The 18,170-nt window shown below is 51.7% G+C and overlaps 1 protein-coding gene across 1 annotated transcript in view; it reads right to left on the bottom strand.

Annotated features, from left to right (window-relative positions):
* MYLK4 (myosin light chain kinase family member 4) overlaps positions 1-18,170 on the bottom strand; it is a 67,647-nt gene that overhangs the window by 40,357 nt on the left and 9,120 nt on the right. The window contains exons 2-3 of the mRNA XM_061146307.1: positions 5,172-5,194; positions 1,551-1,570 (exon numbers count right to left, since the gene is read on the bottom strand). Coding sequence (XP_061002290.1) covers positions 1,551-1,570; positions 5,172-5,194 — 43 coding nt within the window. The remainder of the gene's footprint in view (positions 1-1,550; positions 1,571-5,171; positions 5,195-18,170) is intronic.

Raw genomic sequence — 18,170 nt, 5'->3', positions numbered from 1 at the left:
AGACACAAGCTACCCTCTGCCACTGCTCGACAGGGTACTCTGCTTGAAGCCAGAAAAAGTCCTGAAGAAAGCAGGCTCTTCAAATGCATGGAATCTTAACTCTGGGAGGGGACAGCCTCTGTCAGATGGACCACTGGCCCACAGTCAGGAGGCTGGGTTCTAGGGGCGTTTCTGCTAACCAGCGGCATCCCTCGTGGACAGCACTCCACGTCAGAGACTCGGGTTTATCACCCCTAGTTTCAAAGATCATTGAGGGGCTAACACACAGTGACGAATGTGTAAGTGTTTTTGGAAAAAGAAAAGCATCACAAACACCAGCTTGATGCAGGGTCCCCAGAACAGGCGGGTCCGCTGTCGGCATAGACTCCGCCGCCCGGGGAAAGTCCACCTTCACCGGGGAGGCGTGTCCATGCCTGACCCCGACACTTGGAAGAACACTTTCCCGTTGCCATAAACGCCAGCACAAAGCCATCACCAGTATTTTGTTAGAGCAGGCCGTTCCCACCCAGAGTCAGGGCACAACTTAACACTCAGGAATCCCCGGGGAGGTCGCTGGGGGTCAGCCTGGCCGGGCAGTGCCGGGTTTCCCAGCCAGTTTAAAGGTCAGATCCCTTATTTGGGCCCAGACGTTGGCTGACAAACATACCCTGAGCCACATCCCACGAAGAACTTCGCTTCTGTCGTTCCTCCTTAAAACACTCTCACCCAAACCCAGAATGAAGGAGGATTTTTCTTGAATGAAGAGTAACATAAAGCCAGGGGACTTCCCTGGTGGTCCAGTGGTTAAGACCCCGAGCTTCCACTACAGGAGCCATGGGTTCAATCCCTGGTCAGGGAACTAAGATCCCACATGCCACGTGGACAAAAAGATAAAATAACTTAAGCCCAAAACCACAACGAGATACCACACCACACCCATCAGGCCTGGGAGCCTAGCATAAAGACAGAAAGTGTTGGTGAGGATGTGAAGAAATCGGAACCCTGTGCACTGTTGGCGGAAACGTAAAATGGCGCAGCCACTGGGGAAAAGGGTGAGGCGGTTCCTCCAAAGATTTAGCAGACAACTACCATATGATCAGCAATCCCGCTTCTGAGTGATACCCAAAAGATCTAAAGGCAAGGATGCAGAAACATATTGGCACAACTCTGCTCACAGCGGCGTTATTCACAATGGCCAAAATGTGGAAGAAATTCAGGCATCTGCTGATGGATGGATGGATGGATGGATGGATGGATGGGTAAACACTTTTCAGTTTCGCTAAGTTAAAAATAGCCCTCTATGTACTAGGAATGAACAGAATGTGTTCAAGTTTGATCCTGCTTGGATAAATTCTTTAAAGCACATACATATATGCTGGCATTCCTAAAAGAAATCACAGGAAATTATCAACAGCGTTCACTGTGGAGAGAAACTTGAGTTGGAGCCGTAGTGTCATTTCTCATCATTTTCAAGTTTCCTGTACTGTTTGAATCTGTGTCCCCATGCTGGTATGTGTATGCCCATTCATTCATTCAAGATAGAACGCTGAACATGCTCAGAGGAATAACACAGAGCCCTTGACGGATAATTCTTACAGTCAATTGAGGAAGACCGAGAAGTGCATTATCGAGAGAATTATTGCACATGGGTTATAATTGCTTCAGAGACTGGATGCGTGTCCTGCCTTGGCTGTTTTTTTCTAGCTGAGTGATCTTGGGCGAGCTACTTAACCTTTCTGTGCCTCCATTTTCACCTGTAAGCTGAGGATAATAAGGGTTCTGACCTTACACAGCTTTCACGAGCGTAAAGTGAACATATACGAAGCACTTAGACCAGTGGCTGGCACACGGTAAGCTCTCAATTAGCAGCTGATGCTCTTATGATAAAGATGCAGACAGGGTTACCCCAGCCCAGGGGAAGAGGGCTTCCTCCGGGCGCTCCTGGTTATGGAGGCTTTGAGGTGGTCTTGCCCCTTGAGCCAGGCCTGAACACATACCCAGGTCTTTGCCTGGTGAGCAGGAGGGAGAGGTCGTGTCAAGAAAAGAGAACCAAGGACAGGCAGAGCAGGGGGGCTGCTCAGACAGCCGCCCCAAACAGGCAAAGTGAACTCCTGAACTTTCCTTCCAGGAGCTTCCCAAGGAAGTGAAAAAGAAAGAGCAACTTTGTTCATTTTTAAAGTCCAGTACGTAATTTGTGTAGAGGCTGACCCTTCCTATGGCATTTCAGACTCCCTGGTTAAATTGCTTTTTTACAGTCTTCTTGGTAGAAGTTCACACCTGATCAAACATCTGTAAACGAGCCAGTATAAAAATGAAACTCCTAAAATGCAAAGCAGACACGCAAGCAGGCCTGCAGGGTGGGCGGACCTGCCGGGAGCGCCCCGCACCTCGCGAAATCCGATTTGCACCCGCGCCCTGGCCGAGCCGTTCACAAGGCGCCTTCTGGCACAGAGCATGACCTCGTGGCCGTCCACCCCAGCACCCACCCTGGGGGACTCCAGGTGACGGTCCAGCACCTCACATCTGCCTGGTGGCCCCCCCGTCCGGGTGGGCCTGTGACCCAGGCCCCTCAGGTTAAAGGCACGCTGAGTCAGCAGCCATGGGTGAGGCTCCCAGCTGAGAGGCCTTCGCCGACCCAGGCCCGGCGGCCCTCCTGGGAGTAAAGGCGAGCATTTCCTCCTGGCGGGGGAGGGCTGAGCCTCTAGGAAGTCAAGCAGCTTGTCCAGTGTGACGATCCTCAGGACGTGTGCCCACCTCCTCTCGCTCTGCATTCAGTGCTCCCTTTACTGCTATGAGCTGCCTCCTCTGGGAAACGCTTCACACCCAGCCCCCCAAGACCCCAGTCTCTGGAGTCAGCAAGCTGGGGACACCGGGGCTGGGGTCTCCGGCCCACACACAAAGAAGCCCCTCACTGCCCACGGTCCCAGGCACTCACTCAGCCTGGTTTCAGGACGGATCATGTCATAGGTTGCGAGCAGTCTGTCTATTGTCCTTTTCCCCATCTTCCCTTCTAAGAGATACCTGGATTGTGTGTTCGGCTAAAAAACTACATTGTTCAGCCTCCTTTGTAGAAGGGTTGGCCATTGAGACATAAGCATCAGAGAGTAAAAAGCTTTCAAGGAAAACTTCTTGCCCTTCCAATCCTCAAGCTGCAGGGAAAGCAGTTCCATGGCAGAAGCCCCAGTAACCTCCTTGGGGACGTGAGGGAGAGGCCGGAGGGTTTCAGAGAACTTGGCTTTGAACCAAACCTCTGGACCTTTAGATTCTCAGGGTCTAAACCTTCATGTACTGAACTCACGAGAGCGTGAATTCTAGAAAGTGTTAGCCACTCAGTCATGTCCGACTCTTTGCGACCCCACGGACTGTAGCCCACCAAGCTCCTCCGTCCATGGAATTCTCCAGGCACGAATACTGGGGCGGGCTGCATTCCCTTCTCCAGGGGGGTCTTTCCAACCCAAGGATCGAACCCAGGCCTCCTCCATAGCGGGTGGATTACTTACCGTCTGAGCCACAGGGAAGCCCTTCTGTCTCTAGAAGCCACGTACCATTCCTAAGTGGCATACTGACTCTGACCGTCGTTCCCATGTTTGTTCACACCAGTGTGGCTGGTAAAAGTCAAGCCTACTTGACAGAATTGATTAATAAAAATAGCTTTTAGTCATCTCTTTTCTCAACAGGAAACAAAGAGGTGCAGCTGTGTTATCAGGGAGTCTGTGAGTCTGTAAACTTCACATCCATAAGGCTGAATGTCACTGGTCTCATTGGAGCCTTCGCGTGACTTTCCGAGGCCAGCTCCCTGCCTCCTCTTTCACTCCACTGGCGTCACTCAGGACTGCTGCGGCAGGCAGACCAGCAAGGAGCGAAGGACACGCCCAGACTCCTGAAAGAAAGCCACACTCTGCATGCACACACTCCCACTCGCACACATTCACACACACACTCACTCACACCCTTCAAAAGGCAGGATGTGTAGCTAGGTCTGGGCCCACATCCTTGAGTCACATCAACCCACACACGGGAGAAAGCGCGCCAGTCAGCCCCAGCACAGGGACCAGAGTGCTGGAAGTTCATCGGTGAGGAAGGAAAGACAGAGAGAGGGGGAGAGGGCAGGGGGTCACAGCGGGGCCTACAGACCCACCACACTTCCGGGGCGGGGCGGCCGAGGCGGCGCTGCCCCGGCTTCCGTTACAGGCCCTGAGAACTGGAGAGAGCGCCCTGGTTCACAGCTAAACGTGTGCGCGTGAACGCAATTAAATACAGTAATTTCCCACCTAGCTACAGAATTGGACGTGCCAAATAATTCTGTATTAATTGACTGTGAAAAGGCATGGTGCTTTATAGCCTTGAATTCCTTGCCTATGTTCAGTGGTTTATTAATTAGAGATGACATGTTATAGTTCACAGTTTGTCTTCCTGTTATTTTCATTAAACACTCCACAATTCCAAGTTCAGGTAGACTAAAAGTATGTTAAAAAAAATTATGAAATTTGTTTAAAAAGAAGAAAGAGTTTTATTCCAGTTCTGTTAATTCAGTAACACAAATTAATAGCTACTAAAGTATGGTTCAGGGCAGGGCAGATCAGATTCAGATCAACAGCATCTGTAAGCATAGCAACTTGTTCACCCTCCTGCATTTAAGTTCTAGTAAGATCCTTGACTATTTTTCTTTTAACCAGTTTACCAGACTGCAATCTTGTTTACACTAATTTTTTAACCAAAACAAATAGAGAAAAGCAAACTTTAACCAAGTCCATTATCACTAGTTATAAATTAGTAGGGATTCCCTCATAGCTCAGTTGGTAAAGAATCTGCCTACAATGTGGGAGGCCTGGGTTTGATCCCTGGGTCAGGAAGATCCCCTGGAGAAGGAAATGGCAACCCACTCCAGTACTCTTGCCTGGAAAATCCCATGGACGGAGGAGCCTGGTGGGCTACAGTCCATGGGATCACAGAGAGGACTTAGCGACTAAACCATAGATGAGGAAACATTGACCATATGGAGCTTTAACTGCATAGCTGAGGGTGGTGCCAGCGCTCTCATAGTTACAGAAAATCTGGGTAGGTTTTAAGGGAGTAGCCCCCCTTTCTGAATAAATGAGGCAAAGGTAAAACCACTGCTGATACATCTCTGCCTATGTCAATATCCACTAGGACTGAATGAGAGGGACCCTTCCTTCTGGTTTGAAACTGACCTTCTCCAAGAGCCCTTCCTTCCCTCCCTATCTTACTCCATGCTCTGCTCCTTCTTCAGACCCTATTAAAACGACAATAACAATAAATGAGTCACACACACAGTGTCAAAAAATAACATGAGAAGACATAGCAGCAATAGAATTTTAGAAACTGGAGGCAGATGGATAAGTGGTCCAGACAGGAAAGCTGAATCTTAGGACAACAGAGGAGGGAAGCAGAGAAGCAACCGGAATTATTCCACAAAACACTGGAAAGCTTTGAAAAATGCTAATTATTTCATCTTAGTCCCAGAGATTATGATTTAATTGGCCTGGCAAGTGGTCTGGATGCTTGAGTTTTTTAAGGATTTCCTGATAATTCTAATATGCAGACAAGTGTTGGCATTTCTGCCCTATGAAAACAGAGTATGAAAAACAGAGGCTAAAACTAATGAAGCAAAGCAAGTTGGAGGCAGCAGAGGTGATGCAAGAAAAAGAAAACTTTAAAAGAAAACTCATCAATACGCACATGAAACATGTTCAATCTCTGTTACTGGAACAGGATTTACATCAAAGAAGCACTCGGAGAATAGGAAAGGGTTGTTGGAATCGATTCCGAGAGTTGACAAGAGAACTTAAAGGAACCCCCACAATAAAGAAAACTCCCTGAAAGCAGAGCAGAGAAGGAAACAGACATGAAAGGATAAGAAATTCCAAGACCAGGAGATCCAACACTCAGATATGAGGAGTTCCAGAACGAAAAGGAGAGAATATGGAATTCCCAAGATAGCTTCCCAGACGGAAGGAGGAAAGAACATTCGGCAGAACAGGAGACGCAAAGGTTGCTCAGAGACGCTGGGGCACCACCCTCACCCCAGGCCCTCCTGGGGTTCCCCTGCCCTCACCGGCACCCCAGAGACTGCGTTTACTCTTTCACTTATTCTCCACACTCCCTCTTCACCGCAGCCCACCCAGAGCGCCTCATCAAGTTATGCTTTTGACTTTTAGCATCTTCAGTCAGAGCTCAAGCTGAAGCTGTCGGGGGCTGTGGGTGCTTCTGGCCCCAGGAAGCCCCCGCTAGACAGGCGCCCTTCCTGAGGCTGTTAGCACTTGCGGGAGCCTCACTGTTTCTGCGTTCTTCTCCACAGAGCGATTCTGTCTGTTCCCATCCCCATCTCCGCGGCTCTCTGGCGGACCACTCTGAAGATGGCCCCCTTCAATGCCCTGCGGCCAGGAACGGCATTTCTGCACCTCCCCTGGCACCTGCGCGGATGGGCTGGACTCTCAGGCGCTTTTCGGTAGCCTCTTAGACATCACCACCAAAGCCCTGTGTCCCAGTGCTCCGGCTCCCGAGGGTCCAGACGGGGCTTGCTCTGGGCAGGGGTATGTTGGGGGAAAACAACAGGAACCCCAGAGGGTCCGGATCCAGTGGGGCTCTGAAAAAGGCGTTCTGACTTTGATGCAGCTGACTCAAGCCCTAATTCAAGCAGGAAGACATTTAGACACCCTTGGCAACCCTAGCTCAGGAACAAAAATGTGAACAGTCAGTGACAGCCTTCTGGAAAATGGTGGGGGAGGAAGAAGGGCGTTTTTTGCCAACATTAATAAAATATTCACATCACAGAAATTCATCCTTTAAACATTTACGGTCGGTTGCTGACCTCATGTGTACCGAGGGAACAAACACCAGGACGCCATATGGAAACAAAACAAAAGGCCTTACAGTCGACAGTGGCCCTGAGTCATCTCTCCCCAGCGCCTCTTATGATATCCTGACACGTGGGTCCAGGTTCGAGACCACGGCTCGGCCAGGCCGCCCTAGGAGGGAAAGACCCCAGTATTCGGAAGGTCCTTCTGGTCCACCAGGGTTAGCACCCCTCGCCTCTTGTCTTCGAGAGTCTCTTGTCTCACTGGGGAGCGAGCAGAGCTTCACTCATGGTCAGCTGCACGTGTCAACCCAGAGGTGAGGGCGCTGGTTTCTGAAGAGGCAAGGAAGCAGCCAGCATCTCCGACGTACACGGCTGTGGATGTCCAAAGATGGTACCAAAACCCTGTAGCTTCAGGACTGCAGAAAACGTAAGGGGTCTCAGGTTACAGACAGACGTCGTAACAGCAGGGAAGATGCAGTGGGTGGCAGGGAGGAAGGGGGTCTGGCACACAGCACTGTCACTGTTCGCCAGGAAATGGCTCACGTATCTTGAGACCATAGGTGAGTGGTTTCTGAAACCAGATCCCAGTGTCAGGCGTCCTCCTAAGGAAATCCCACCCTTGATGTTGTCCCCTGTGGCCGGACTCAGAGGAGACAAAAGCCATGGCGAGTCATCAGGCGGTGACGGGAGACACGGGGGATTGAGGAGCCTCAGACCCGATGCTGTAATTAACTGCAATTAACCGAATGGTCCTTCAGGCTAAAACAGACTTCTGAGTACAGGTCTTAGTACCACCTTCTTCCCTCCCGGCAGGAGAGCCCGCTCCCCTGACTCTGAGCTGTGACTATGTCACAGGCCGCTGCTTTCTGAAGTGGGGTCCCCGTCGAGTCCCTGGGGGGCTTCGGAGAACAAGGATGTGGGCAGATGGGTGGCAACCAAGAGCTTCAGGAGTTTGCTCTTTCTGGTCTATCTTCATGACACTTGAAGAACTGGCTCCTTTAACTGAATCAGAGACCCTTGAAAATGAAAGCAATCCACCAGGACCTCAAACACCAGCCCTTGGACTCTCTCACTCCGTGCTTCTGGACACAAGGAAAGAGTGGGATCCTGGGGAGCCCCACGACGTTCTGGGGGTAAAAACGGGAACTGAGAAGGGAGGTGGGGAGGCGCCAGGAAAGGGGCTGGGAAACCCCTGAGGACAGACGCTCTGTGACAAGAAACGCATTTTCAAACTTCTAGAATCCTGAGAGTCCCCTGAGCAGGACTCGCAGAGATCTAATGTTTCGGTCTGGAGGGGCTGGCCCACGTCTCGCCGCTATGTCAGCATTGGCAGCTACGGCCCTCTCAGGATGGCCCCTGTTTAGCCCACCAGCCGGTCATGTGCCCTCCCGTCCACACAGGCAAACCAGGGGCCCAGGAAATGCTGCGGGACTCCAAGGGCGCTGGGCAGGTGGGAGCAGCACCTGCCTCTGTTTCTGAAGGTCAGCGGGTTCCACAGCTTGACCAAGGTCCCCACAAGGGCCAGGCGGCCCTGGGCGGCGGTCCCGGGAGGCCAGCCTGTCTGTCCTTGTTCTGGAGAGGTGGTTCCCAGACGTAGAGCTCGGGGCTCAGCGATTCCTCCCTGCTCTCTGCAGGGGTGCGCAGTGCCCCCACCACTCTGGAGGGGCCGTTCACGTGTCTGTGATACAGCCCATCAGGCACCATGTGAAGAAGGGGCTCGACAAGAAGAGCGTCTGGTGATCGCAGCTCCAGGAGATTCACGCCTTCATCAGCGCCTGGGGCCTCAACCAGCCGGCCCCTGCATTCTAGGCTCCCGCCACCTCCATCTTACCCGGCGTGCCAGCGGGGGCCCTTCTCCTGTGACTTGACCACCGGGTCAGGCTGGAGCTTTAGACCCCAGCAGGGCCGTGGGACCATTTCTCTTCTGTCTTAGTTACCATGGTGACCAAAAGGCCTCTGTATCCTTCCGTCACCAACGTGGAGACCCAGGACAGTCACACCTGCTGCTTCCTGACCATCACACCAGTCCATCAAGCTCTGCCTCCCCGTCAGCCTCTCTCTGTCCCCCCGCCCAGTGCCCCCAGGCCTCCCTGCCTGCCTCCCCCGCTGGGCAGTGACAGCCCCCGACACTGTAAGCACCTCAGCACCCCTGCAGTGGGCCACGGCAGTCCCCACGCCCTCCTGATTCCAGCCCACCAGCTGTGCCCACACCTGGCCTCTGGGTTCCAGCGTCAGCCCGTGGCCATGATCACAAAGCACCTCGTGTGCAGTGTGCTCACAGGCCGCGCCCTGTTACCATGTAACTGAGAAAACAGGAGGTCCTGTGGACTTTGAACGTCAGAGAAGCAATGAGGAACTCTGGGGTATAAATATGCCCCAAATACTCCACGGACATATGCATGCTAAAGCGGATGCACTGCTTCTCTGGAATTCAGATTGCAGGGGCTCCTGAACTGAACTTGGCAGCCCTGCCTGACTCCTGCCTGCAGCACTGGGCCAGATGCCCTCCTTGGCCTCTGGGGACACTTTCCAGACGGTGGGCTCGGCTCATCAGATGTGCTGTCATGACTCTGAACCTCCTGGGGAGATGCTGAAGGCCTCATTTTGTTTCCTTCTAGGAGGCTCCCGCTGGAAGGCAGGTCTCAGCGTTTACACACCGAAACCCCTGGGAAAGCAGTTTTTTACAAACTACAAAGGAGCCTCTTAAAACCCACACTGGAAGCTGCAGTCTCTGTGATTTTTCACTGACATAACCCAGAAGGGTCACTGGAGCCAGTCCTCTCAGCAGGACCCCTGGGCCAGGCAGCCCTGCCGCATCCAGGTGGGGACACGGTCAGCAACCATCTGCTTCCCTCAGGCACCGTCCTCCCGGGAAACCCACCACACTCCTTTGCAAACGCATTCTTTTATTTGGAGTCTTAGGAGTAAATTGTCAGCAGTTCCACAGGAATGAATGGACAGTTGGCTAACAGCAACCTCGCCGTTCCAGCAAGACGTTCACTGTGTGTGGTTCACAGGCTGTGCAAAGCCGCCTGGGGAGGAGACGGGTGGATCGAGGGTCAGCGGCGGTTGAGTCCCCCGGGTCTGAGCTTACGGAGGAAGGGATTTCTCCCACAGGCGCCACCAGCTGGCCTGAATGTCAGGCCACCAGGCACCTAGAAGGATGTCCCTGCAAATCTACCGCCCTAGAGGGAGCAGCTCTGAAAATTTTGCACCAAGGAACTTTGCCAGCTTGGAGTGACCCTCGAGTCCAGGAGGATCACTCAGCGTGGGAGGAGAAAGGATGAGAAAACAAAGGAGGAAGTCAGGCCTCAAAAACCCAGCTCCCCTTAAGGTCACATCGAATAGAGAACTCTAAATAGCCCCAGAGCAGGTCCCTCTGTGGTTAAAGCCTTGGGCATTTACTTACGAGGCTAATTCTCAGGCCACATTCTCTTACTCAGCACTTTTAATCAAAATAATCAGTCCAGTGTCTGAGGAGGACAGGGAAGAAGGAGTCAGTGTAAGAACACCCGGTTGCTAATGAAATATTTAAAAACCCAGGACAGGGATGCTCTGTCCTGTTTAATACAGAGGAGGTTCTTACCACACACCCCCATTCCCTGGGGTTTCTCTATTTGCCAAGGGAAAAAATAGAATTTATGCACCTTAAAAAAAATATGAAGTGAAAAATTATCCATTAGCACAGCAAAGACCCATTTCCAGGAAACAGGTTTTAAAAGAAAATTCTTGGCGTCCTGAGGTTAAGCCAGGAGGTGTCATGACTTTGAACGTAGACGATGAAAGAGCCACTGTGGCCAGGTGTGGCTCAGGCCCGCCTCGTTTCATCGTTAAGGGAGGCTGGTTAAACCTCTGGTTGTGATCCAAAAATATCCTGGCAGATAGCATCCTGCATTAAAATTTATAAACCACGAAAGACCTTTTCTCACAGAAAAGTTAATTCAGGCTGGATGGCCTGAAAAAAAACAAAAAGTATTTAAAAGGGGTAGTCATCAGAAGTGGTTATGTGGAAAACTAGAGGTAAGTAATGCTTTTTACTCCCCTAAAACATACTAAAAATATAGCAATAGTAATTTCAGAAGGAAGGGAAGTGGCACCAAGTGTAATTTCGTTTCTAAGAAGTCCCAGGAATGAGGCCTGGAACCACCAGAATTAACTTTCAGGGGTGATAAAATACAGGCAGGGCTGTGAGCAGGAAGTCGGAGCTGGGGTGGGGTGGTGCCCCTACCTTGGTATCAGGCTCCAGGCAGCCCCGAGTTTCCCCCTCTCGGCCTGGCCGGGCCGGTCAGCAAGGCCGTCTTCTCCTCTCCTGCCGCCTCCCTCCCCCTTCACTCTGAGCCTTCATTATTGAGCGCCTCCTGAATGCCAGCGTGTCAGGTGAGAGCTGAGATGCCACTTGCTCTGGGGGGCCTCCCCAGCACCCCAAGAACAGGCAACCCCCCCACACCCGCTCCACCCTCAGCCCTCCACGCCCCTTCCTCGCCCGCCTGCTCCCTAAGACCGAGGGCACAGGGGAGCCGTGCCTACGCGTCGCCCACCCACCCACCCCAAACTCCCGCTGCGTGCTCAGAGAGTAGCTGGAAAAAACCAGATTCCGTGAGTCGAGCCTCACAGATCCGGGGCCTCTTCTATTCCAAACGGACCTGGAGACTCTGCTCTGAAGTGAGCATTAAGGGGACTGGCCGAGAAGGGGAAGCGGTCGCAGAGTGGCCGTCACACGGCTGGCCGGGGCCTGCCCCTCACCCTGCAGCGAGGGGTCAGCGGACACCCGCCTGCACCTGGGCTGCCCCCGCCCTGCTCGCCTAGGCCAGACCCGAGAAAGCCCGGCCCAGACGCTCAGCCCGAGCTCGGAGAACCTCCAGCCCCAAGAGCCACGCTGGAACCGGATGGGCACATCCGGTTTTCCTCCTGATCCAGACAGCCTGACATTTTAACCTCGACTGGATGATGAGCTTCTAGACGGAGCCACAGTGTCGCTCATCTGCTGTGCTGAGCGCCTTCCATGCAGACTGGGCCCGCCTGCGCGCCAGCCCCCAGGAGGGCAGCATCGCCAACGTCTAGGTCACCCTCAGCGAGCGCGGGCACCAGGTGGCCGACAGCTAGCATGCTGGGCTCTGCAAACTGCATTTCTTGGTCCTCCTCGCTGGAGCCAGTGGGAATGGGACTTGGGAGGCATTTAGCAAAGGCTTCCACTCAGCCTGAGCAGAGCCTGTGAGTCTCTGCACTTCTGGTCACAGACTGCTGGGCCCCCCTGTCCAGAGCATCTGTCTGAGCTGGGTCCTGGCCTTGACGGAGTTCACCGCCAGCTCCAAAGGGCACCTCCCGCCCCGACCCCAGGAACTGCTCTGTGTAGGCCGTGCTGACGGAAGCCCAAAGGCCACTGGTGTCCAGGTTGGTGTGGGACTGGCACTCTGGGAGGGAAGCAGAGTCTGTCACTCGGGCCCCCCAGGAAACAGGGAGGGTTTGCAGAAACGGCCACAGGGACTGCCCTGGGCTTCGTGACCGCTCCCAGAGGCCTCACGCTGCAGTAGCCAGGCCTTCTCTCCACCTGGGCTTGGATGTTCCTCCCAAACATTCCTCTGCCGCCACCTCCCCTGACCCGCTGTCCACGATTGCCCTCTCCAGTTATTTGTGGACACGTGTAGGGCCCAGAGCGCTCAGGTTAGATTTCATTCAGTCTCTCAAGTTGACTCACGGAAGATCCGCTTCATTGTAATTCTCCGCAGAGACAGGCCCATCCACCTGCTTGGACGCAGGGCGACCTGACTGCCAGTTCTTCCTTAAACCTTGTGTAATGTCTTCCTTCTGCCAAGATTATTCTTAATCTGTTGGTTTTACCGTCAGAATTCTCTTTTCTTACCCAACTAACGGCACAAAATGTTCACTGCAGCAACTAACACAAAGATAAGAGAGTTATGGTGGCAGTGGAAATATATACCCCAAACCAGCGTTCCCACAAATCCGTGATCCCCAGAGACCAAGCGAGCACTCGGAGGGCAAGAAACTCGACGACATCAGTCAGCATTCACCTATTTCTCAGAGCAAGGAGCCTCTGACAGGCGTGCTGCGCTCAGCCTTAATCTACAGACAAGGAGACATCAGTGGGCACAAGGCTGACTTGGTTAGAAGAGATGTATGATGAGTACACATCATGCAAAGAGACCAAATATTTCAAGTATCACATATGTTTTATGGCCTAACCAACCCCCAGCAGAAACACATTATCATCTTTTCAGTTGGCAGTGGGCGTCTTCTGGTGCCAGCAAGTCCCAAGAGGGAAGGAGAGTGAGCTGGACAGGAGTCAGGTGGGGTCCCTAGAGCACGGCCGACTGACCACCCTACCCCTGAGAAGCCCCAGGGAGCGTTAAAGGCACAGGTTCCCTCGTGGGGAGTCTGGTGCTGTGGTTTCAGGGGCCTGGGGTTGGAATATTCACCCAGCACTAGGCGATTCTCACCTGCAGGAGAGTTTGGGAAACGCCTCCCCGGGGCTTCCCAGGTGGTGCTAGTGATGAAGAACCCACCTGCCAATGCAGGAGATGTAAGAGATGCAGGTTCGATCCCTGAGTCAGGAAGATCCCCTAGAGGAGGAAGCAGTAACCCACTCCAGTCTTCTTGCCTAGAGAATCCCCTGGACAGAGGAGCCTGGTGGGCTACAGTCCATGGGGTCACAAAGAGTCAAACATGACTTAAGCGACTTAGCACGCATACCCCGGATGAGCAAATATCAGAGAGCCACACACGTGCTCAGAGTCAAGGTCACTCGTCCAATGTGAGGGGCAGAGTCCAAGTGGACTCAGGAGCTGCAGGCATAAGGACCTTCCCCCAACCCTGGGAGCTCCAGGAGCAGGTCTGCCCTGAGTAGACGCACTGGATCCAGCCGCCCCCACAAAAAGCTGTGCCTCCACGCTAGAAGGGCCTCCGTCACTAGAAGGGCCTCACAGGTGACCCCTTTACCCAGTTAGACCGTCTGCTGCCTTGCGGACAAGGGCTGACCCAGGAATTTCCATGATGCAGCGGCTCGTCACGGGCCCCTGCCTTTCAAAGGGGCCAGCAACTTGGGGTCCACCTGGAGAGGACCAGTGACCTTCACAGGGGAGGCAGGCCACGCCCAGCACCTCACATGTCCCTCCCCCCAGCTTATCTAACTGGCCCTAGTACAAGTTTTGTATTTTGTCTGCCTGAGAAATCTAATGGAAAGAACTATTCTTAGACATATTTATTTTATCAAGGAAAATATGTTCTTAAAATGTTCAAGAAAGGATATTGTCTGGTTCCCAAGAAATAGCCTGACAGACCCCTGGGAAGATATACACACTAAATACACACACACACGTGCATACATACATATACACACATGCACACACGCGTTCTGGATGTGTGTGTGTGTGTGTGTGTAATGCAGGGCATCCCTGGGGGCTTAGATGGTAAAGAATCTGCCTGTAATAAGGAAGACCCAGGTTCGATCCCTGGGTCAGGAAGATCCCCTGGAGAAGGGAATGGCAACCCATTCCAGTATTCTTGCCTGGAGAATTCCACGGACAGCAGAGCCTGGCGGGCTACAGTCCATGGGGGTCGCAAAGAGAGATGTGACTGAGCGACTGACGCTTTCACATGTGTATAACATGCAAGCATGTATTCACAACTGTGGCAGCAATTGTCTTCCTGTCAGGAATTTTCTTACAGTAAACGTGAATGAACCCTTCATCCTTCAACTGCAGGAGGTAGCGAACAGCCTACTGCTTTTTACCCTTCGATGTGCACAGGGGTCGCCAGTGGAACTTGTTAAAATGCAGATTCTTCCCCAGCAGGTCTGGGAGGGACCGGACTGTCTGCACTTCTAACCAGCTCACAGGTGAAGCTGGCAAGCCACGGGCCGCCCTTTGAGTAACAAGGTTCTGGTTTGTGGTGAATGACCATCTTCATCACACAGGAAACAGTCACTGTCAAAGATCAGAATACCTCAAAGAAACAGATAAAAGCCGTGTTCAAATAAACTTATTCTTTCTTGGAAAATTAATCTCAAGACAGACTTCAGAATCTATACAATGCCTCTTGGCCATGACTGAAACAATGTTCCCTGGATTTTGTGAGAGCCGTTTCAGAGCACACGCTGGTAGATAGATTTCGACTTGAGAGAAGGAGGCGGCAGGCAAGCAGGGCGACGCTCTGGTCTGTGCGTCAGCGGAGCACGCCTGTGTGCGTCAGATCACACTGACTCCCAAAGCCGACCCTGCCCGCGCCGAGATAAGTGAGACACTTTCAAGCACATCCTCGTGGGACTCTTGGGGGAAATTCCCCCACCAATATTATTCCAGATATCCTGCTCTTTGGAGGTTGGCCCTGCCCATGACTTTGTTTGAATAATTGAAATACGTATATTAATAATTATCCTAAGTTCTAAGGTTTAAAGTACGAAACGGTCCCTAAACCGTGTTAGGAATAACTAGAACACAAACAGATCGGACACACGTGACACAGGTGTCGTGAAAGATACGAAGAAATAGAGCAGGCTCCCCACGGGGCAGAGGCCCCGGCTTTTCAGGAGCAGAGGCCAAACCCAAGGTGATTACCAGGAAGGGCATCAAAACCACCCGCACACACGGCACGGGGCAGGCACAGTGCCCCGGAAGGACGGTGTGGAGGGCGGGTTGGAACCGACCGTGGTGGGCTTTGACTCTGGTCCTGAGGACAGAAGGACCCCCAAGGGCCCAGGAGAGGAGAGAGAATGAGGAAGCGTGCAGGAAAAGGCCTCCGACGCAGCCCCCAGGAAACTGGGAAGGGGATTCCGGGCGGAAAGAGAGGAGCGGCGACGAGAGGAGTCCCTCGGGAAGGCGGGCAGTGGGGCCCTCGGCAGGAGAGCAGTCAGGCCACGGCGGGGATGCCAGCGCCGCGGACAACGCACCCCCACCGTGGGGTCTGTGGGCCCTCTCTCTGCAGCACGCTTGGCGTAGCCTGCCTTAGACAACAGCAAGCCTGCGGGGTTGGTATTCTTGACCCCAGATGAGGAGGCAGGTGAGAGGCTGGACAACACGCTCAGTGTCACAGAGGTGGCGCAGGGGACGTGGAATCCACGCTTGTGGTCTCACGCTAGTCTGTGCGCACCGTAACCACGGCTCACCTCACATTTTCTAAGTGCCATGTGCGTAAAAACACCTACAGAAATACCGAGCACCACGACAAAAGCTGAACAAGCTGGTCCCTGGATGACCAACCTTCCCCGTCTATCGTCCACCCCCTAAAGATAGTGGAAAGTCAAATCCACTCAAGAGTCCAGACTTATGACTACAGTTAATAAGCTACAGACTATAACACCTTTATGTACTATACAACAAAGAAATTAAGTATCTCAGGTACGCTGACACACGGCATTCGGTTTATAATTTTACAACCTTTTTATATGTTTGAGAAAATCATTAGTTCCAATGGTTTGTTTCCTGGCTTCTCCTCTGCCCTGGAGTCAGTGGCTGAGAACAGCCAGATGGCAGCCTCAAGACATTGGTTTCAACAACTGGAAGGTGCAACCACTGTGGGAAAGAGCATGGAGGTTTCTCAGAAAACTAAAAATATAGTACCAGACAGTCTTGCAAGCCCACTCCTGGATATGTATCCGAAGAAAACAGAAACACAAACCAAGAAAGATACGCGCACTCCAGTCTTCACTGCAGCACTATTTCCAATGGCCAGGATATGGAAGTAAGCAGAGTCCATCAACAGACAAATGGGTAAAGATGTCATGCGTGCGTGCGTGTGTGTGTGTGTGTGTGTGTGTGTGTGTGTGTGTTTATACAGTGGAATATTACTCAGCCTTAAAAAAGAATGAAAAATATCATGTAAAGCAACATGTAAATATCATGTAAAAGAAAAAACTTAGCATTATGCTTAGTGAAATACTGTATGATATCACTTATATGTAGGATCTAAAAAATTATATGATCGAATGTACGAGCAAAACAGAAAGAGACTCCTAGACATAGAAAACAAACTAGTGGTTATGAAAGGGGAGAGAGAAGGGCGAGCAGCAAATAAGGGGTATGGGGTTGACAGACGCAAACCACTGTGTATGAAATAGCAATAAGGATGCACCATACGGCACAGGGAAATAAAGCCACTATTTTGTAATAACTTTTAAAGGAAATATGAAAATATTGAATCACTATGTGTATACCTGAAATTAATATAATATTGCAAATCATCTATACTTCAATTAATGAATTAATTAAACCATTTTTAAAACCCAGTTGGAAGGACAAGCCAAAAGTGCTCTGACCTCACGGCAGGACTGCAGTAACTTTTGCAGCTTCTTCCCACAGGAGGTCACTGTTACATCAGTTCCAGAAAAGAGCCTCAATTTGCTGAGAAAAAGAAACGAGCCCCCTTTTTTAATCTCTCTACCCAGTCTAGCTGTATTTGCATCAAGCAGTAGAGCAACTGACCAAAACAGCATGGGTGAAATGCACCTCAGGTAACGTGAAGAAAATACACACTGTCCTTAGAAAATTCATCAGAGGTGGTTTTCAAATACTTAATGTTTGATTTCTGAAAACTAAACTCCAGTTAAATGGTCTGCAAGTTAAATTCCAGTTAAATAGTCAGACACAACTTAGCGACTGAAGAGCAACAACAAATGGCCTACAAATAAACCTAGCTGCCTGTTTCATATGTCGAGCTAACTAATCCATCCAGAAAGAGTATCGTGGTACGTAGCTGCATAACTCTGGGTGACTGGCCTCACCAACCCTCGGTTTACCCATCTACAAAACAGAGGGAACGATTCCACAGCTTCACGGGAGCTCTGTGAGGATTAACTGGGACGAAGAGCTGAGCACGGAACACAGGAAACACAGCCCAAATGCTGGTGATCACGACTGTCGTTCTCAGAGCTGATCGCGGTGGTGCCCACAAGGTCCACGGAGTCAGCGATGCCATCCAACCATCTCACCCTGTGTTGCCCCCTTCTCCTCCTGCCCTCAGTCTTTCCCAGCATCAGGGTCTTTTCCAGGGAGTAGGGTTTTCGCATCAGGTGGCTATGGGTAAAATACAAACATAGCCTTAAGAATGTAGAAACTTGCCTATATTATCCCGTCAACTCAACATGCTCATCCTAGAAGGCTGGGGAGAAACAAGACCTTACTGGTGTCATCATCCATTTTTAAATTTTGAGATAACTAGAGGCCGTCTAGGGTTCTACAAGAAGACCCCATCATGAGACTCTCTGTGTAAGCGTGCTGAGCCGCAGGCTCTGTAAGCCCTTTAAATAAACCACCCTGTTTCATCAGACTCTGCCTCCTCTTCATTCAGTGGGTGCTCGGAGATTCTTCACTGAGCAAATCAGCCTAGAATTCAGGCACAGAGATTTTTAAGTGAACACTTC

Source organism: Dama dama, chromosome 7 (assembly GCF_033118175.1).
Source record: "Dama dama isolate Ldn47 chromosome 7, ASM3311817v1, whole genome shotgun sequence".
NCBI lineage: Eukaryota > Metazoa > Chordata > Mammalia > Artiodactyla > Cervidae > Dama > Dama dama.
The sequence above is the reverse complement of the archived record's forward strand: the minus strand, read 5'-3'. Positions and strand labels throughout refer to the sequence as shown.